The sequence below is a fragment of the Chenopodium quinoa genome, unplaced genomic scaffold (genome assembly GCF_001683475.1).
Source record: "Chenopodium quinoa cultivar QQ74 unplaced genomic scaffold, ASM168347v1, whole genome shotgun sequence".
NCBI classification, from domain to species: domain Eukaryota; kingdom Viridiplantae; phylum Streptophyta; class Magnoliopsida; order Caryophyllales; family Amaranthaceae; genus Chenopodium; species Chenopodium quinoa.
Window position 1 is genome coordinate 543,622 of NW_018743649.1, and position 21,827 is coordinate 565,448.

Here is a 21,827-nt window from a genome sequence, read left to right on the forward strand (position 1 = left end):
GAAACATATTTCCCTAATTTCCTACGTGTAAAAATCCTACGTTTTAGACGCATTACAGATGGTTTTTCCAATGCGAACCTTTCTATGCTTATGCCAATAATGTCAATCAAAATTACGCACATGAAATACTTAGAACTTTTCGAGTGTCATCCACTTATTCTAAATCATTGCCAAAATAAACTTAAGGAATTAAAATAGTAATCCTCCCCAGTGGAGTGATAAGTGACTTTTATGTCACTTTTAGGGGTGTTTATTAAAGACTTTTCCGGCTTATTTCAATAATTAAGCTCATTTTATCCTTTATTTCTATTAATTGCTTATTCTCGTCCTTTATCTTTTTATTTGAGTATTTTGTAGTTTTTAGTTTAATTTTGTAATTTATTTATGTTTCTTATTCTCTTATGTTCTTAGTCTAAATTCTTGTTAATATTTTTCTTCTCATTTTCCTCTTATTTTTCTTTTATTTTCAAGTTTGTTTTCTTTATTTTATTTTCTTTATTTTCTTTTGATTTTATTTAATTTCTTTTAGTTTTAGTATTTTACTTTACTTTATTTTATTTTTATTTTGTTCTCGATCCTACCCTCGTGTTTTTTTTTTGTTGTAGGTGTTTTCGGATTCTTGGTCAAGTTTCAAAGTCATATTCGAGTTCAAGGTCCGAGGTTCGAGGCACAAAATTGAACTAAGCAAGCTGCTGCCCCAAACTGCTACTTGCTGCTGGCCCATATCCTGCTGCCACACAACCAAGCACATCAACAACAACCACCAGCTCCACCACTGCTGCCCCCTTCACCACACAAACTAGCAGCCACCACTCACCTCCAATACACCAACACCCCGCAACATCCCTCACGTCACCACTCTCACCAGCCACGCAAAACCGCCAGCAATCACCACAACACTCCCCTGATTTCCCTCTCCTCTTCTCACTAACCCGCAACTCCAATCAACCACCACGCAACCACCCAAACCACCTGAACCACCAATCACCCTTGTAACAACCACCAGCTCCACATACAACCTTCACCACACCACTAAACAATCTGCAACAGCAATCACCACCACAATCCCCTGCTACCTCACGCAGCTCTCAGACCACCAACAACACCCTGCAACATCCTTCACACTAACCACTTTCAGCCACGCAACTGAACCAACATCAACCCCTGCACCACCGTCAACAACCAACAACAACCTGCAAATATTAATCCAATCACCAATTCGCACGAGCAAAATGCAATTCCAATTGGGTTCGAGCAAACAGTTGAGAGTTCGGTCGAAGTACGAGTCAGAAACTTTCAGAGTTTTGTAAATTGAAGAGGTGTGGTCGAACACACCCATGGTTCGACCGAACCACTTCACGAGCCTCGCACATGATAATTAATGAGATCGAACGGTCGATATTGAAGGTGAAGGATGATGCTTGATGATTACCGTTGATGATTGTTGTTGATGGTTGATGGAGGGTGATGATGCGTGGTGATGGTGCTGATGGTGTTTGAATTGGAGCAGCCACGAAATGAAGAAGGGCAAAAAAAAAATAGTCTGGTTGTTTTATTTTTCGTGGGTTTATCCTTGTTTTTCCTCTTTTTATTTTCTTTTTCCTTTTTATTTTATTTTATCTTTTTTTGCTTTTTTGGTTTTTAGTTTAGTTATTTTAATTGTTTTAATTGTTTTATTTCTTTTTAATTTCTTTTATATTATTTTAACTTGTATTATAAATACCCTCTTTGGGATTATTTTCTCACAACTTTCAATCAACATTTTATTTTAGATAGATTAGATTAGTTTAGCCTCTTTTATTTTCTCTCTTAGGGTTAGATTAGGATTTTTTCTCTCTCTAGTTTAGGAGTAGTTGTAGAGAGAGAAAACTTGGATTTCCATGGAGTTTTTGAGAGGTTGTAAAAGCAACTTTGTGGAACTTCTTCTCATCTATTCAATGAGCATTTTCTAACTTTCTCTCATCTTTATTTCTTTGCTTAATTCATAGTTTTTGCTTTTTGTTTGTTGATTTGAGTAGATTAATTAGTTTGTTTGTTTAATCTTGTTTTTATTCTTATTTTACCTTGTTTTCCATGTCTTTCTTCATTATGTTAGCTTAGGTCTTGTTCTAGGGAATTCGATGAAGGTTATATTAATGAATTGAATGATTGATTGTGATTAGTATCAAATTGTTTCTTGATTATTGTGTATGGGTTATGCTTTTATGGATTAGAATCTTTCTAGCTAATCGATTCTATGCTCTTAATTGTGCTTTCAATCAATTGTGCGAGAGTGAGTTGGTTGAGAGCCCTAAATTCTTCCATACCTTTGCTAGGCTAGTTGCACGAGAGTGAATTAGTTTAATAGGATAATTAACATGCTTAATTGTGCGAGAGTGAGTTAAATGTGTTGATGTTCCTAATCTAGGTCATTTTCATCTATTTCTATGATGTTGTTTAATACATTGATGTGATTGGATTCAACTTTCCCTAGTTTTAGTTGTTTGTTCTTAGTCGTGTTTAGTTTAACCTCTCTCTACCTCACGACCTTTCCTAGTAGTCTAGTTGGCAGAAATTAATACACTCAGTCCTTTTGGGTTCAACCCTTTACTTGCCACTAACTAGTTTAGTGTAAGTTTAGCTATTATAAATTTCTAATTTGGTTAGGGTTAGTAGACCAACGACCTACTTTTACCCGTGATCATGGAGTCGCCAAAAAACTATAGGGAATATTTCAAGCCATCCCACACTTGAGCCCCACTGTGATCATACACTTAAGCATGGTGGCGTCCAAAGGGAAAGAAGTTAGAGTAAAAGAGTCGCCAACAAGTTTTAGGAACTTGAAAACCGTTCACAGGGTGAAGGTTACACCCCTTAATGATCCAAGAGACCGTTAACTCCAATAGGTCTGGAACCATGAGTCCATGACTGGAAGTTCGGGGATGAAGGTACAAATCCAACCTAAAAGAGATGAAGGTACAAATCCAACCTAAAAGAGATGAAGGTACAAATCCAACCTAAAATGTACTAGTATTTTATTGTTACAAAAAAAATTATTTGAATCGTACTCTACGATTTTTCAATTTAGCAAAATCATCAATCAAAGATTAAACACTAAAATCTACAACAATCTCTTTTTCTACGTATACAACCAAAACATCTCTAAGAAAATCATCCTCCATTTTACTCCTTAGTTAAATAAAATTTCATAAATTAAAAAATAACAATTATCAAATTATGTAGCATATAACCCTAAAATTTGATCTAATGGTCCATTAAATAAATTAAAAATTAGCCAAAATTATTAAATAAATTAAATAAACATATTAACATTTATTAATTAAATGAAATTACATAATTTAAAAAAACAAGAGTAGAATCTCAATTCTCAAAATATGATGAAGATTTCCGGTCATTAAGTTGATTTGTAGCTTAAGTCTTTGGCCTTTATCATCAAAATCAAAGCCCAAATAGAATAAGAAGCTGTATCAAAAAAACAAGTGAGTGATGGGATTTGAACCCAGGCTCATTGGGAAAAAGAATCACTACCTAACTAATATGACAAGCTTCATTTGTTGTATCATATTTGTCTTCATTCTGTATATAATAACTTTAAGGGGGGCCAAGAGTTAATAATCAAAGGTCGCAAATCTAGGCCGGGGAGGCCGGGCATCCACCAGCCCCCCGTCCCTTTGCCCATGAGTATAGTTCCCTTCAATTTCTATAAGTTAGTGAGCAGTAACCTTGGTAATGATGTATTAGTTACGGACGTTATGTAATTAATATTTGATCCTAAAAAGGAGGAAAGGTCAAAATCCTTATTTCCTCTCAAGCTTCAGGTGAGGCAAAATTGAATCAACAATGAGGTAGGGGTTGGGTTTTGTAACAGGTTGGTAGGTGTAGATGTGTAGTGTAGTTGTATTAGCGTTGGGAAAGAATGGATGGGGTTCCAGGTTTGGTGATGGCTGCACCTAAGGGGTTTTGGGTGGTGTGGCAAAGATGTATATCAGAATATATTGTGATATATTCTGATTTGTATATTTGTTATATTTGTTAGGTGTATATTTAGCCTTAGTATTAGCCCTTAATTGTAGCTAGTTAGTTCCTAACTTGATGTTGTTGACTCTTGTAAATAACCAGAGGTTGCTTAATGAAATAGTCACGGTTTATATTTCCTTCATGGTATCAAATAGCCTATGGTTTTCTTTCGCTGCACCCTAGTCATTCGCATATTCCTCTTCTTCTTCTTCTTCCCTCTTTATTCTCTCTTATATTGACGACCATGTCGGACTCCAAGTTCCGGTCATGACTTTTTCGAACATTTAAAGTAATATTCCCATTACTCTTGAAATGGATAATGTTCAATACTCCACGTGGGCGGAGTTATTCAAGGTTCATGGTCGTTCTCATAAGGTCAATCATCACATCATTCCTCCAAAGGAGAAGGTTGTCACACCATCTATTGATGAGGAGAAGGAGCTTTGGTCGACGTTAGATGCGGCTGTCCTAGGGTGGATTTATTTCACCATCTCTTACGATCTTTTGAACACCATTATTGAACCTGACTCCACAACAATGGAAGCTTGGAATAGGCTACGTGACATATTCCAGAACAATCAAAATTCCAGAGTCGTCTCTCTTGAACAAGAGTTCTCAAACACCAAAATGGAGGCCTTTCCCAATGCCTTGGCTTATTGTCAGCGGCACAAGGGCCTCTCCGATAAGCTGAATAATGTGGGAGTGCCGGTGGATAACAACCGTCTTGTCCTTCAATTGGTTTATGGTCTTACGGAAGCCTATAATGGTGTTGCAACTTTAATCCGGCAAAGCACTCCTTTGCCTCAATTTTACCAAGCCCGGTCTAAACCTACATTGGAGGAGGCGAGTTTGGCAAAAAAGGCAGCCACGGAATCAGCTATGGTGGCCAGTTAACGAGAATCGGAAGGTGGGTACGATCATTCTGGAGCTCGTGGAAAATCCAAAAATAAGAAAAAAAAATCTGGTGGAAAGAAACAGTGTTCTGGCACTGGTTAGGCTGGTCGCGATGGTCAGAATTCTGGCAGATGTCTGACGGGTCATGGTGGTCCTAGTCAACAACAACCGTAGCAGTAAGGCTGATTTGCAGTCTCTCCATGGAAGTAGCAGGGATATGCCCCTTCTCCTTGGGGTTGGGTTTCTCCGTGGGTAGTCCCCCCTTGTCCATACCCAACACAAGGGTGGCTCGTCCCCAAGGACCAAAACAGCAACCCGGTCCACAGCATGTATATGCAGCCTCTTAACAGTCCTATGCTCCGACCGACATTGAATCGGCTATGCACACCATGTCTTTGCAACAACCCAATCCTTCGTGGTACATGGACACCGATGCAACTTCACATATGACTTCTTCCCACGGTAATCTCTCGTCATATTCTAATTTGAGCAATCATCATAATGGTATTGTTGTTGGCAATAGTCATACTATTCATATTCGTGGTTGTGGTGACACTACCTTACCTTCCCCAAAGCCTCCTATGTCCCTTTTTTCTAAAGTCTTACATGCCCCTAAACTCATTAAGAATTTAATATCTGTTAGAAAGTTTACCACTGATAACTGTGTGTCTATTGAGTTTGACCCTTATGGTTTTTTGTGAAGGATTATCGGACGGGGATGCCAATAATGAGATGTGATAGCCAAGGAGATCTTTACCCACTCACTACCACTGTCTCACATTCTTCTCCGTCCACCTTTACAGCTTTAGCATCACCTTTTTGACATGATCGTTTAGGACATTCGGGTTCTTCTATTTTAAAGACTCTTTGTAGTAATAAAAGCATTGAATGTAATCAAACTACTAGTTCTAGTATTTGTCATTCTTGTGTACTCGGAAAACACATGAAGTTGCCTTTTATTTCTTTAAATTCTACTACTTTTATGCCTATTGATATTATTTAAAGTGATCTATGGTCATCGTTATTATATGCTTGTTTTGGATGATTATTCTAAATTTTTGTGGAATTTTCCATTAGCTAAAAAGTCAGATGCTTTTGATAAAATATTGGTTTTCCAAGCATTTATTCGTACCCAAAATTTGAATGATCTATTAAAAATTTTCAATGTGATAATGGGAGAGAGTATGATATGGACCTTTTTGGGCTTTATGTGAGTCTAATGATATGTCTTTCCGTTTTTCGTGTCCTTGTACATCATCACAAAATGGAAAAGCCGAGAGAAAAATTAGATCATTGAATGATATAATTCGCACTCTTCTTGCTCATGCATCTTTACCTCCTTCATTTTGGCATCGTGCCTTGCTTGTGTTACCCTTATTCCCTTCCACTACCATTCACAAGCTCTAACCTCAATCTACACCTTGTGTATTTTTGGGTTTTCCGCCAAATCATAGAGGTTACAAATGTTATCATTTATCGTCTCGTAAGATCATAATATGCCGTCATGTTAATTTTGATGAGAATATTTTTCCTTTTGCTAACTTGCATACTCCCACTTAACATACTTATGATTTCATGAATGAGGGCCTTAGTTCTTATAGCATTCACCATTTAACTTCTTCTAGGCAGTCCAATTCGGACACTGAGGTGGCCAACCAGCCAAGCCTACTCTCCTTCCCTTGCTAGACAGGGCCGCATACTATTCCTCCCCCTGGCAGCCCATTCTCGCAAACCAGCCCAGCTTTCCCTCCTTCCTTTCTGGCCCTAGCACCGGACACAATGTTGAGAAAAATAGGTCCCTTGTTGACCGTGGGCCTATTCAATCAGCCACAACCCACACTAGACCTACCCATAGTGGCCTAGGTGTGCCTTCCAGCCCACAATCCCAACCTTCCCCACCTATTCCTCACCCACAGCCTACTCCTTTACCCACTACGGTCACACATAGTAGAAATGGTATTGTCAAACCGAACCCGAAATATAAAAATTTCAGTAATATGACGATTAATGTTACGAAATCCTTTGCCTCGTAACCCTATTTCTGCTCTTCGTGACCCTAATTGGAAAATGTCCATGGATGATGAATTTAATGCTCTTATTAAAAATAAGACGTGGGAGTTGGTGCCCCGTCCGCCTGATGTTAATGTTATTCGTTCTATGTGGATTTTTACTCATAAGGTGAAATCTGACGGTTCTTTTGAGAGGCTTAAAGCTCGTCTTGTAGGTGATGGAAAATTACAATAGGTTGGCATTGATTGTGGTGAGACTTTTAGTCTGGTAGTAAAACCGACTACCATCTATACTGTACTTAACTTGGCATTGTCCAAAACTTCGCTAATTCATCAGCTTGACGTCAAGAATGCTTTTCTGCACGGTGAGATTAATGAGACAGTCTATATGCATCAACCTCTTGGTTTCCATGATCAGACCCATCCTGATTATATTCGTTTGCTACGGAAATCATTATATGGTCTTAAACAGGAACCTAGAGCTTTTATAAGCGATTTGCTGATTTTGTTGCTTCTATTGGTTTTACTAATAGCAGGAGTGACAATTCTCAATTTATTTATCGTATGGGATCGAATGTGGCTTACTTATTACTATATGTTGATGACATTATTCTCACCACTTCTTCTGATGCTCTTCGACGTACTATTATGTCCCGTCTTAGTGCAAAGTTTGCTATGAAGCATTTGGGGCCTTTGAATTACTTTCTTGGCATTGCAGTGACAAGGTATAAGGGTGGATTATTTTTGTCACAATGCAAATATGCCGAGGAGATCATTGAAAGAGATGGGATGAGTTCTTGCAAGTCTTCGGCCACTCCGGTTGAGGCAAAGCCAAAGGTAAGTACTTCGGGTTCCACTTTTACATATCCAATCTTGTTGGCCGCTGCAATATCTTACATTACAAGGCCAGATATATCGTATGTTGTGCAACAGGTATTGTATATGGTAACAATACCCTAGACATGTGGACTAAGGAGAGAAGGTCACGTGTCAAGTTCAGGCTGGCCCAAGTGGCCCAATAGCCTCCTGACACGTGTCCCCTTCAGATAGTTTCTGAAATGACGGCCTTCAAGGGCCCAAATCCCATGAAGCGCCATAATTTAGCGCAGCCCACTAAAATCTAGGTCAAGTGACCTAGGTAGGGGCACTCCTACCAAGGAACCTATAAATAGGGAGATATTTCCCCATTTTAGGGACACATTCAATCATTTATTACACCTACTTTCTCTCTCATCAGAGAAACACTTGAGCTTGGAATCCAAGAAGATCCCCACCTAAATTTCCGTACTCTTTATTCTCTTTCAAGTTACAAACTTGATCTTCGGAGGCGGAGCTCCACCACCAGGAGTCTCCGTTGTTTTTGCATCTACAGCTCAACCGGATCAATCTTTGTGACGTAACTCTCTTGAGGGACAAAAACACCCAAAACATTTGGCGTTGTCTGTGGTGAAAGTACCTCAAGGATGGTTCAAGAGTCTGTACCACCTCCTGAGCGTCCCGTAGACGAGCCAGAAGTCTTTACTGACCAAGAGGATCATGATCCTCGGGTCAAAACTTATATAGCAAGTGATTGCTCTCTAATAACCAAGTGCATCCGGCCTAGAGACACTCTGGAACAGGGTGCCAGCCAGGCGGGTACAAACCAACCCCCGGACAGCCGGAAGGGGAAACCCATACGGTAGTGGATCCGCTCCTGTCACTCGAGATGAACTCATGAAATTCATGACTAGTTTCAAGGGTGAAATTAAGGATCTGATCACCAAGAGTCGGGCTGGCCCAAGCAGGGGTCAGTCTGTAAGGAAGGCTCCTCTAGAGAAGGGGAAGTCAGTCCGAGATAGGCAGCCAACTCCTCATCCAAAGGAGAAGGCACTCGAGACCATTGATTGGTCCAAGATTCTTTTGCCTAAGAGGAACACAAATACCACCCGCTGGACTGGACAGCCTGTGGGAAACAAAAAATCAACTCTTGACGCTCGGGAGATCATCACCCGCAAGAGGAATCAGCAGTTGTCTAAGTCAGATTCTACATCAAGCTTTCTAAATAGCTTTAAGAATACATCTGCAAGGAACGCGCAATCCTTGCACGAGAGCCATACAGGCAATAATAACGTCTATTCTGGCCCTCAGATGATTGGGAACGCACCACCTCTGGTCTACGGTCCGTATTCTCCTCATTTCATGCAGCCGACCCTCTTCGGAGGGCAGGCGACATACAGCAACGTCCAGCCACTGGACAAGAAAAACGTGTTGGTAGGTACCTATGATGGTACCTCCAACCCGGAAGTTCACCTCATGGCTTACACCAACCTCATGTATTTACACGGGTTGGATGATGCCACTTGGGTCGATGCTTTCCGGCTACATTTAAGGGCATTTCCCAAATTGTTTGGCAACTTTCCAGCCGGTTCCATCGATAGTTTCAGGAAGCTTGCCTTCTTGTTTGCTTCCAACTTCTCAATGAACATCCCTGCGAAAAAAACAAGTCTTGACTTGAGCACCATTAAGTAGGGAGAGAGAGAAGGATTGTGCTCCTGTATCAGGCGGTTCAATCTGATCAGAATTCAGATTCAAGGACTGTCTAATGATGTAGCTTTTACAAACTTCTTTAAGGTTCTGAGAGACCGGTCGACCTTTAAGTTCGACCTAGTAAAAAAAGGGGTTTTTACTTTACAGGCGGCCCTGAGGGAGGTGGAAAGCTATATTCAAGCAACCAACCTCTGTTCGCCTGGTAGCCAGTCGGACTCCAAGAAGTCTGACAGGCAAAAAGACAGTCGGTCTGCTCAGCCGGCCAAGAAAAAAGATGATACCAAAAAGAGAAAAGAAGTCTGAGCGGTGAGTGATTCTGACCAGTCGTCCTAGAAGAAAAAGAAAGAATTTAAACCGTACATCCCCAAGTACGAGTTTAACAAGGACTGCAACTCCATCCTCATGGAGATCAAGGACCGGCTGTCTCTAGAGAAGCCGAATCCAATGAAAAGTTCCATTCAATCAAGGAACAAAAATAAATGCTGCCAATACCATGAGGAAGTTGGCCATGACACCAATGACTGCTTCAGCCTTTAGCGGGCGTTGGACCGTGTGGCTGACAAGGGTATGTTAAAGTCCTACATTTCTAAGTCAAAAGGGAGTAATAAGAAGAACTAGGGGCGGTCATCTAAGACACCCCAGCCTGCTAGTAGTTCAGACACCGATAAGGAGCCTGTCTACACCATAGCAGGCAGGTTCTCATGCGGTGGCCCTACCATCCGGGGCACCAAGAGCCATCTTCGAAAGATGGACAATGATGATCTGGCGGTAGGTAGCCCCTCCTTCCAAGACGTTCTGATCACCGAGAAGGACAAGGGCACTGTCCGTCGTCCGCATGACGATCCGGTCGTCATTGAATGTAAGGTCGCCAAGAAAAAAGATGATACCAAAAAGAGAAAAGACATCGGCAGCTCGTCGGATATCATCAGTCTCCGATGCCTACAAAAGATGAAATAAAACCTCAGCAGCATGCATCCGGTTACCCACCCCTTGGTTGGTTTTGGGGGTGGGATGGTTTACTCAGTCGGTAGGATTGACTTAACTATCCGGCTGGGTGAAAAAGGAAAAGGACGACACCTGGTCGTCAAATTCTTGGTCGTTGAGAAATTGACCACCTATAACATTATCTTATGCCGTCCAACACTCAACGAAGCCAAGGTTGTAATCATCTCTTCTCTCATGCTCATTAAGTATGAGAGGGATCATGACTCTGTTGGTTCCTTGAATGGGGATTAAAAGACGGCCCGGGAGTGGTACCTCTCAGCCGTTAAGGATACTGTGGCCCCAAACGGATAAGGGCTGGAAATAATAGACCTTGACAATGTCAAGGAGGCCGTCCCAGCCCCACCAGCAGCCAGGAGGAAAAGATAGGATCCTCAGCTGATGGAGGTGAAGAAAGAGAAAAAATAGCAATCACTGACCGGGGAACGGTCAGATGAGCTCCGTCCCCAACCGGCTGAAGAACATATTAATATACCTCTAGACGACAGCCGTCCAGAGCGTACTGTTAAGGTTGGGACGACTGCTTATGCTAAGGTGGATGCAGACCTGCACCTATTACTGAAAGAATTCAAAGACATTTTTGCCTTTGAAGTGGAAGAGATGCCAAGCGTTAGCCCGGATCTTGCTGCCTAAAAACTCGTCGTGGATCCAAAAAGAAGACCATCTGGCAAAAGAAAAGAAATCACGGCGAGGAAAGAAGTCAGGCAGCAGCTGCCAAAGTAAAAAAGCTACTGGATGCTGGGTTCACTCGGCCATGCAATTTCCCCGACTGGGTGGCTAATGTTATGCTTGTAAAGAAGCCAAATGGTACCTGGCGTATGTGTATTGATTACACAGACCTCAACAAGGCATGTCCCAAGGACAGTTATTCGCTTCCAAAGATCGACAGTCTGGTCGATTCAACAGCCGGACATGCCTTGATGAGTTTTATGGATGCCTACTCTTACTTCCATCAGATACCCCTGTGGAAAAAAGATCAAGAGAAGAAGGCCTTTGTCACTAATCAGGGGTTATTCTGTTACACTGTGATGCCGTTTGGCTTGAAATATGCGCCGGCTACATTCCAACAAATGATTAGTTCGGTTTTCATTAATCAAATTGGGAGGAATGTGGAGGCGTATATTGATGACATGATAGTCAAATCCAAGCAACAGGCGGATCACCTTGCTGATCTCCGAGAAACCTTCACCACACTCAGGCTGCATAAGGTCATGTTAAACCCTAAGAAATGAGTCTTTGGTGTTGAGTCTGGAAAGTTTCTCGGATTCCTAATTAATCATAGGGGGATAGAGGTTAACCCCGAGAAGATACAGGCGGTAATTGACATGAAGTCACCCCGCACTGTCAAGGAAGTACAGAGACTAACCGGTTGCCTGGCGGCACTGGGGAGATTCCTTAGCCGGTCAGGTGACAAATGCCCTTACTTCTTCCAAGCAATCAGGAAGAAGACCAGATTTGAATGTGGGATGATGCTAAGGCGGCCTTTCAAAAGCTGAAAGAGAATTTGCACTCTTTGCCAAGGCTTATTAGCCCTCTTCCCAAAGAGACGTTATACATGTACCTAGCCGTCTCGGACCATGCCCTCAGTGCTGCTCTCCTTGCTAAGAGAGAAGACATCCATCTCCCGGTCTATTTCATTATCCATGTGCTAAAAAATGCTGAACTTCGGTACCCCAAGGTGGAAAAATTTGGCCTTGCTCTATACATGGAATTCAAGAAATTAAAGCCATACTTTGTAGCACATCCGGTTGTAATTTACACCGATCAGCCTCTCAAGCGGCCAATGTCTACCTTAGAGTCATCCGGCAAAATGCTGAAATGGGCTATTGAAATGCAAAGTCTTGAAATCACTTTTGAACCCAGAAAGGCAGTGAAGGGTCAGGCGTTTGCCGACTTCATTGTTGAAATGACACGACCGGTACAACCGGATAACATTGATCAGGTTTGGAAAGTGTATGTAGACGGGAGCTCGACTAAGAACGGCTGCGGTGCAGGAATTATATATGAGTTCCCTAAGGGGGACAAATTTGAATATGCACAGCGGTTAAAATTCCAAGCCTCGAATAATGAGACGAAATGTGTAAGGCAGCAGGGGCAACAAAAATTGACGCCTACTCTGATTCACAGTTGGTCGTAAGCCAATATGAGGGAAAATATGAGGCAACTCATCCGGCTATGATCAAGTATCTTCAGGTAGTCAAAGAAGAAGTCGGGGCACTCGAAGAATTCCATCTGAGTCAAGTGCCCAGGTCAGATAACAACCAGGCGGATGCATTGTGCAAATTGGCATCTTTCGCCTGTTGTGATACGCCTCGGTCAGTCTTTTATGAAGTTCTGGAAAAAAGAAGTATATATGAAGAGCCCATTGGAATCCTGGACCGAAGCTCTACATGGATGGACGGCATCCGGGCATATCTAACAGACGGCACACTTCCCGATTCACCACAGGAGGCAGCCGTCATGAAGAAGCGAGCAGAAAACTTCGAGATGAGAAATGGAGAGCTCTTCAAGGTAGGTTTCCTTAAACCTCTATTGAAGTGCGTTACCCCAGAGAAGGGTAAAGAAGTTCTCAAAGAATTGCATGCGGGATACTGCGCCTCTCATATAGGTGGCAGATCCCTAGCCATCAGAGCCAGGCAACATTACTTTTGGCCTACTCTTGAAGCAGATGCTAAAGAGTTGGTAAAGAGGTGTGACAATTGCCAGAGGTTTGGCAATCTTATCCACCGCCCGGCTACTAATCTGACGACAATCCATAGCCCAGTCCCGTTTGCTAAGTGGGGCATGGATATCTTAGGTCCTTATACGCTTGCACCAGGCGGAAAGCGTTATATTTTGGTGGCTGTGGATTACTTCACCAAATGGGTAGAGGCTGAGCCGGTCAAGAACATCAAGACAAAGGATGTCATCTCATTCATTTGGAAGAACATCATCACCCGGTTTGGGGTACCTATGTCTATGGTGTTTGATAATGGCCCTCAGTTTGAAACGCCTCACTTCAAGACTTGGTTGGGAGATCAGGGAATCTCACATTGTTTTGCATCAGTCGGCCGACCACAAGCAAACGACCAAGTTGAAGCCTTCAACAAGCTTATCTTAGACGGCATAAAAAAGAAAATTGAAAGAGCCGGTGGCTTATGGGCAGAAGAGCTGATTCATGTCCTATGGGCCATCCGGATAACTGCCAAAGGGGCAACCGGTGAAACCCCATTTCTCAAGGTGTACGGTGCTGAAGCCGTCTTGCCCATTGAACATTACGAGCCAACTCTTAGAGTCATGCTTTGTGATAGAGAGGCAAATTGGGAGGCCATGCGGCTGGCATTGGACTCCCTCCCGGAACGCAGGGGCAATGCTGCCCTGCGTCATGAGATATACCGTCTGAGAATGACGAGAGCCTACAACAAGAAAGTACACAAGCGCCCTTTGAAAGCTGGTGACTTTATGTTACGAAAAATGGAGGCAACCGGTAGGGCTAATGAGTCTAGAAAGCTAACCCCCATTTGGGAAGGCCCCTACCAGATCTATGAAGAAGTCAGGGATGGCTCCTACTGTCTGGAAACCCCAAACGGAAGACGCCTACCTAGAACTTGGAATTTAGATAACTTAAAAAAGTACTACTTCTGAGAATTGTAAATTTTTGTAAACAAAGAGTCTATTAATGAGAAATCAGGCTTTGTTTTCAAAATTGGTTTTGTTATCTTTTTAATTACTTGTCTGCCTGGGTAATACTCAGACGGACTATTTGTTTAACTAACTAAGTTCAACACTTAGTTTAAATTTAATGTTATAATAGCACGCGGTCAATGGCCAGATTGAAAAAACTAAGCACAAAAACGCTTAGTAGCTATACAACCGGTCTCAAACAAGACCAAAGGCCAATGGCTGGATGGTTGCATATTTTATAAAACCGCTTGTCAAAACATGGACAACGGCGTTCGGCGACACCCCTCTGGCTGCAATCGTCGCAGAGAACATACTCTTTATCAGCTCTACGTACCTATGCAGACGACAAAGATTCAACGACCAAATTGATCAACTTATAGCCGTCTGACCAGAATAGTCTACGAGAACGATTGAGTTTCTGAACACCGAATGCCCTGAGGCATCAGTTGGTTACCGGCTGAAGTTCTTATTACTTAGATTATTTATTCCAAAGTTGCACTCTCTCTCCCAATTGAGGAAAAAGAGTTTGTGTAATGGCTATGCAATAATCCCAGATGAAATATTACCGCCTGGGTAAGAGGCTAGAAGCACCCGTTCTAATGGCCGGCTGTGCACTGGGTTTGGGGCAATCACCATTGTGATTTATTGGCCTAAAAACAGCTCATACTTCTCTAAGTATAAAGTGTTTTCAAGCCAATCAATCAATTTGAAATGAAACCAACCACACAGCCGTCCAGGGGCAAGAATAGCCGGATTGTAAATTGCCGCATGCTTTTTTTTTAAGTTAGGCAAAATATTAAAGAATTGCAGTATATACGTAAAATTCAAATTGAAAAAATTCAAGCACCAAAACAAAAACATGTATAAACAACCGACTGAGTCGGAATACTTCATATAAATTTTAAAAATGGCACTAAGCAAAGAAATAATTGTTTACCCAACTCCACAGTTGGTAAAGATACAACATACTCGGCTTACAAGCCGGAAAAGTAAGAAACTTGGCATACTGCCGCTGAATTTGGGGAGGCTTGCCTAAGGATGAGGTGAAAGCTGTTGATCCGGCTGGTTCAGACCGGCTGGGAGGGCTTCTGATTGGTCATCAGCCACATGAGGCTGGTTTCCTTCATTTTGCTCGTCCTCCACCGGCTTCTCCTCATTATCTGAGACTTCATATCCCAGCTTTGCAGTCCAATCCTTGAAGTGAGGCGGAGCTGCCTCTCCCAGCACTTGGGCATCATACACCGCTCATTCTCTTCCATCATCCGCTTCTGCTCCTTGGAAATTTCATCTGCATGTTGATTCCGCAGGTTGAAGATTCCAGCCCCAATCGAGTGACGTCTTCCCGGAGCTTCGTGTTCTCCTTGTCAGCGTCTTCTAATGCCTTGAGTTCAGCCTTAGCATCCTTCAGTTTTTGATCAAGGTTATTAGCCCGGCTGGTAGCTTCATCATTCGCAGTCGTCAAGCTCCGGATCAGCTCCTCCTGTTTCAACTCTACTGCTTTAATCTCTAAATCACACATATAATTAGCATATTCAGCAGAGTTGAGGTTTTCAAGGGCCCTCTGTTTGGCGTCATTTACCTCTTCTTGCTTCCGCCTGAGGGGGGCCTCGGGGCCCATCCACCCTCAGCATTACCTGAGAAAATCAGAATTAAGTTGAAGATTCTTTTACCTCAGCTAGTTGGCCCATTATCCGGTCAAAGTCCACCACCTACGGATCAGGTATGGATTTTTTCTTTGATCGGGTGAGGGTCCTCACCATCCATTTGGCAAACCCAACAAGATTTGGCTCGTCGAATGTAAGATCTGCACCAAAAAAAGTACTTGGTGAGAAGGATGCAGCATAGTTGGCATTCATTTGCTGTCGGCTGCTGAATGAACCCCCTAAGGGGTCTACCTTACTCTTGACTCTCATGTAGTCAAGTGGCTAAGGTATTTCAATCTTGTACTTACCTTGGGTTTCCGGATGGGGCTTAGGAGTCTCCTCCTCCCCAGTTGTTGTCGCACCGGCTGCAACATTAGGTGGCTGGCCACCCTTTGATGTCGTAGAGGCATTCGGCGCATTCTTTTATGAGCGTTCTAAACTTTCACTCAGAATTTTCATGGCAGAAGGAGATTTGCCTCTGGTCGTGGGATGATCCGGGTTGGCAGTAGAGGTTGACTGGGAGGGGTTCCTCCTGGCGGTCTTGGCAGCCGGAGTTTTTTCCAGCTCCTCCCCTTGCCTTTTGAAAAGCTTGGAGATGGAGCGTGGAACGCGTTTAGCAATATCCTGCAAATTAAGAACTAAATCTTACCAGCCGACAAAAACCATTGCAAGAAATGTAAAGAAAAAACTAAAGTCAGACGGTCTTACCCCGCCTTTCTTGGCCTCCTTAGCCTCAATGGCTGCTCTCTTTGAGAGCGCGCTTTCCTTGCGCAGTTGCGCTGCTGATTTTGCCGGAGTCTTGGTTAGGTCAACCATTTTCAAGGCGTCGGCTGCAAGGAGAAAATAAAAGTTAGAAAAAATCATTAAAAGTTTGAAGTACAAACTAGAAACTATAGAAATGTCGAATGCAAGTGGATCTACCCTTGGAAAACATGGGGCTTAACCCACAGGAGGACAGAAAGCATTCATCTTTGAAGTCGTCCGGGTGGGGGATCCAATTTTTTGGAACAATGATGTGAGTCCCATCCCCCAAGGGCTCAGTAGTGGTTTCAAAGAAACCTGGCTCCATTATTTGCTCTCGGGCCCTAGTAGAGAGCGTCGGGAAAGGGCATTTCCTGCCAAGAAGAACCAGTTCTTGATTGTACTGGTGCAGTGTCCGGTTGTGTCTCTGGGTTGGTGAAGAGATTAAGTAGAACTTATCCTTCCACCCGGACCACTTGGATCCCTTGTCCAAACTCATCAAGTATTGGGGCAAGGTGGAAAGAGTGTACCATGCCCCATAACCGCCTGGGGCCTTGCTCAAGTAATGCATATGAGCAAAGGCAGAGAAGATGGGAGCAAGATTCTGGAGCTCGCAGGCGGCAATATAGCTCAAAATGTTCACCCACGAGTTTTGGGGTGAGCTGCCAGACCCCCAGGTCATACCCCTTTAAGATTTTCCTAATCCTAGTGTAGAGGGGGAACTAGAGGCCAGCTTCTATTAATGCCTCGTAGAAGACAAAATAGTTATTTGCATTCTCTATTTTATCGTCCCAGGCTCACTGCGTCCCTAGGAGGAACGATAATATCCCACCCCTTTCCAAAGGGGTGCTTATCCTTAAAAGCCCTAAAGCCACTCTTTAGCGGGGATATGTCACCCGGAAGCATCCTAATTTTCTTAGGGTCTGGGTTGTCAGCAACTTTCGCCGGCTGCTGATAGTCAGCCGCGAAATTATCTGGATCGGAGCCAGAAGCCTCGGCTCCCGATCTTTCAGCGACCTCAGTACCGCCGGATCCTTCCCCAGATCCGTTAGAGGAAGCGGCCTCTTCACTGTCTACCTCGCGTATGCTCGAGCTCCCAGAAGAAGAGGGAGCCTCTTCATCAGAATTGTTGCTCCCTTCCAAATCCTCATGTTCCCCATCCGGAACAACTTCGTCGGCAGGCACTTCCATAGTGCGTTGACTCTTAGACTTTCTGGCCGTCTGTTTGACTCTGGTCATTGTGTCTTGCACAGACATAGAGAGGGAGGAATTCGGAGATGAGCACAGCAGTTCCAACAGTCCAAAAAAGGCACCCCCTATTCTAGACTCAACCGTTCCGGGAGACCGGCTGAGTGTCCTAGGCAGTGCCGAGTGTGTGGATTGAGAACTCATCTTCTTTCTAAGACTATGTATATAGACGGAAAAAAGAATGAATACAAGTTGGAAAAGAAAAGCTAAAAATGGTACAGGTGGTTACCTTGCGTTTGACTCTGGGAAATCTGAAAACTGCTACAGACGGTGACTGGGTGTTTCAAGGTTAGCACACGGAAATCCGAAAAATTTGATGCAGACGGAAGCAGAGAATCTCTCTCTAAAAATCTCTCTTTCTCTCTCTAGAAAGTCAAATGAAATTGAAGTGAGAGAAGGGAAGGGGGGGTAAACTTCTATTTATAGAAGGTGAAAACGGGGGCATCCCCGTTTGAATTTCAAATTTTACTAGTCGTTGTTACTGTTCACCTTTGATAGGTGGACATGTGTCACAGGCATCACGTGGCATTCACGTGACCCCTGTGAGGGGAAAATGTTTAGGGTTAAAATACCCTAGACATGTGGACTAATGAGAGAAGGCCACGTGTCAAGTTCAAGCTGGCCCAAGTGGCCCAATAGCCTCCTGACACGTGTCCCCTTCAGATAGTTTCTAAAATGACGACCTACAAGGGCCCAAATCCCAAGAAGCACCGTAATTCGGCGCAGCCCACTAAAATCTAGGTCAAGTGACCTAGGTAAGGGCACTCCTACCAAGGACCCTATAAATAAATAGGGAGATATTTCCCCATTTTAGGGACACATTCAATCATTTATTACACCTACTTTCTCACTCATCAGAGAAACACTTGAGCTTGTAATCCAAGCAGATCCCCACCTAAATTTCCGTACTCTTTATTCTCTTTCAAGTTACAAACATGATCTTCGGAGGCGGAGCTCCACCACCCGGAGTCTCCGTTGGTTTTGCAGGTACAGCTCAGCCGGACCAATCTTTGTGAGTAACTCTCCTGAGGGACAAAAACACCCAAAACAGGTACACACATGCATGATCCGAAGGATACTCATATGACTGATCTTAAACAGATCATTCGCTACATCATCTACTTCTACACTTGTATCCCATACCGATGCTGATTGGGGTGGTTGTCCTGATACGAGGTGTTCCATGTCCAGATATTATGTATTTTTGTGTGATAACGTGATAGCTTGGTCATCAAAATGCCAACCTACTCTTTCCAAGTCTAGTGCTGAGGCGGAGTAAAGGGGTGTAGCCAATGTGGTTTCAGAGTCATGTTGGCTTCGTAATTTATTATTGGAGCGACATCGTCCAATTAAAAAGGCAACTTTGGTATATTGTGATAATGTGAGTGCTATTTACCTTTTGGGTAATCTAGTAATACATCAACGTACCAAGCATATTGAGATGGACATTCTTTTTGTTCGTCAGAAGGTAGCTAGGGGTGATGTTCGAGTCCTCCATGTTCCATCTAGGCACCAAATCGCGGACATCTTTACTAAGGGACTACCACGAGTATTATTTGAAGATTTTCGAGATAGTCTAAGCGTTCGTCCTCCTCCCGCTTTGACTAACGGGGTGTATTAGAATATATTGTGAGATATTCTGATTTGTATATTTGTTATATATGTTAGGTGTATATTTAGCCTCAGTCTTAGCCCTTCATTGTAGCTAGTTAGTTCCTAACTTGATGCTGTTGAATCTTGTATATAACCAAAGGTTGCTTAATGAAATAGTCACTGTTTATAATTCCTTCAATGTATCTATTGGGTTTGGGTGATGGGTTGCAATTAAATAGAAAAGGGAAAAGGGTGAGGAGAGAAAAGGAGAAAGTAAAGGTTGACAACGGATTTTTGGCCTGGTGTGACTAATTCAAAAAATTAATTTTGTGACAAATAACTTGAAAGAGAGGAAAGTAAAATTAAAAAAAAATTAATTTAGTAGTGACTAAATACCTAAAAATAAGCAAGGTGTAGACACTTACTTTTGGCCTCCTGTCTCGACGAGAAGTTTAATAATGTTACAAAAATCCGTTCTTCATGCTAAATCAAAGTTGAAGTGTTTTTAGACTCCGAAATGCATTATAAAGTAACTTAATACCCATATTTGAAACCAAATTATATTATTAATTGGAACTAAAACGTTCTCATACATGTTCAATCTTGATTAATGACGGACCCAAACGTGTTAAATGCAATGATTGGATTAAATTGAACTTACATTGTGGAAAACCGAGTAAGTAGGACAGTTAAGAACATAATATCCATTGAAGGACTATGTAGTTGGATATACCTTTCAAAGAGCTTTTCAACTGTATTGTATAAGCTCGATTCTGAGTTAAAATGAAGAAGTTATCATTAAAATACTAAACCGACACTCTTTCACTAAAATGACCATATATTTTGATTCTTAACATATTTTAAACTAATTTTAACGACATTGGAAAGTAAACATTCATAGGTTTCCAATGCTATCTTATTTACCTTAATCTTACTTTGTAATCAAAAGTTATGGAAGTTATAACTACACATTTTTTTTATTTAAGGCAAATCGCGCCGTGCAATACTTTCAAAGTTGCGCGTGCCAGCCGGACGCAAGTCTTAACGTTGCACACGACACTCTAGCGCGACTTTAAAAGTTGCACGCGCCCCTTGAACCCGTGGATCTAAAACCCTAAACCTCGATTCCTACGCTTATTAATAGGGGTATTCGCTTAGACTTAAAAAATAGAAAATTCAAATTTTAAACCCTAAAGTTCTGAAAAAACTAATTTCTCAAACCCTCTTACTATCATACTAATTTTCTCCTATCTTCCCAAATACTCTCCAACCCTAATTTATTCCATTGAATCCTTGTAGGTACGAAAAAGAAGGAAGGTCCATAAGCATCTAAAATAGAGATAAAGGAGAATGGTTAGTTTCCTGAGCACTTAGGGTCTGTTCTCATACGTTGAAATTCAGTTCAGTTCAGCTTCTAATTTCCTTCTCTTATAAAATATTCATTTCAGTTCAGTTCAGTTTAGTTCAGTTCAGTTTAGCTCAGTTCAATTCAGTTCAGTTCAGCTGACTTCAGTCAATGAGAACAGACCATTAGATCAATTACCTTTTTTCTTTTTGTTTAAAATAACTTTAATTAATTAATTAGTGTTGTTTGATCACTTTAAATAAACTCTAGTTAATTAATTCACATAGTATTCTTTTGTTAATTAAAGACTAGAATTGTAATAATTAAATTATTGTTTTATCACCTAAGTTAAGGCGAATATCATTTATTTTTTAATTTGTGTCTTTAACGAATTTGGTTAAAAAGAATTGCGACAATTATTGCAATGTAGATTTTTTGTGATTAATTTTTGTAAGTAAAATCAACTTAGTTTTTAGGAATCGTGTTGCATATTACTTGGTAATGAAATTGTGAAAATGGAAGAGCTAGTAGTAGAGGTCGTAGTAGCAGGTCTAGGATTGTGATTCTCAAAGAGAATGTTTTTCTAGTACCCTCGCTCCCGAACTAATTTATGGTTTAGTAGACCAATTTGGGCATGTGGAAACTTATGATTCATGCTTATTATCCATTGAACACTACCTAGGAGAAAGGTATGAACAAGATTTATGAGTTTCCCTAAAACTCAATTTCGACTCTCTATTGGTTTCGTATAACAAAAAAGTAATGACGGATTCAATTCTCATTTAAGGTTTCCCAATTAGTCAGGAATTCAAATCTTAACACACTCTAAAAGGTGTAAAGTGTTAGGCTTTTAAAGGATTAAGAGCATAGAGGAAATGCGATCCCCAACGTGGGCTACCCTCCTCACATAAACGAAAACTTTCTCCAATCAAAATCATAAGACATTTTAATACTACCTCTGTTACAGGTCATGTACAACGATTAGACATATTTCCTCTCTTCGTTATGTCAAATCGTTACACATAATCTGTAACGGAGGAAATAATAAAAATTACTCGCTGATTTCATTTACGCTTTCTCTTAAATACAGTCATTTAGCATCCCAACAAACCTGGCCCCATCTAGGAGATTCTACCACCAAAATAT

At 41.8% G+C, this 21,827-nt stretch overlaps 1 protein-coding gene across 1 annotated transcript; it reads left to right on the plus strand.

The window, feature by feature from the left end:
• Positions 1-4,329: 4,329 nt before the first annotated feature.
• LOC110683238 lies at positions 4,330-4,911 on the plus strand. The gene has a single exon (XM_021859580.1). The coding sequence runs from the start codon at positions 4,330-4,332 to the stop codon at positions 4,909-4,911; it is 582 nt and encodes a 193-aa protein (XP_021715272.1).
• Positions 4,912-21,827: the final 16,916 nt, after the last annotated feature.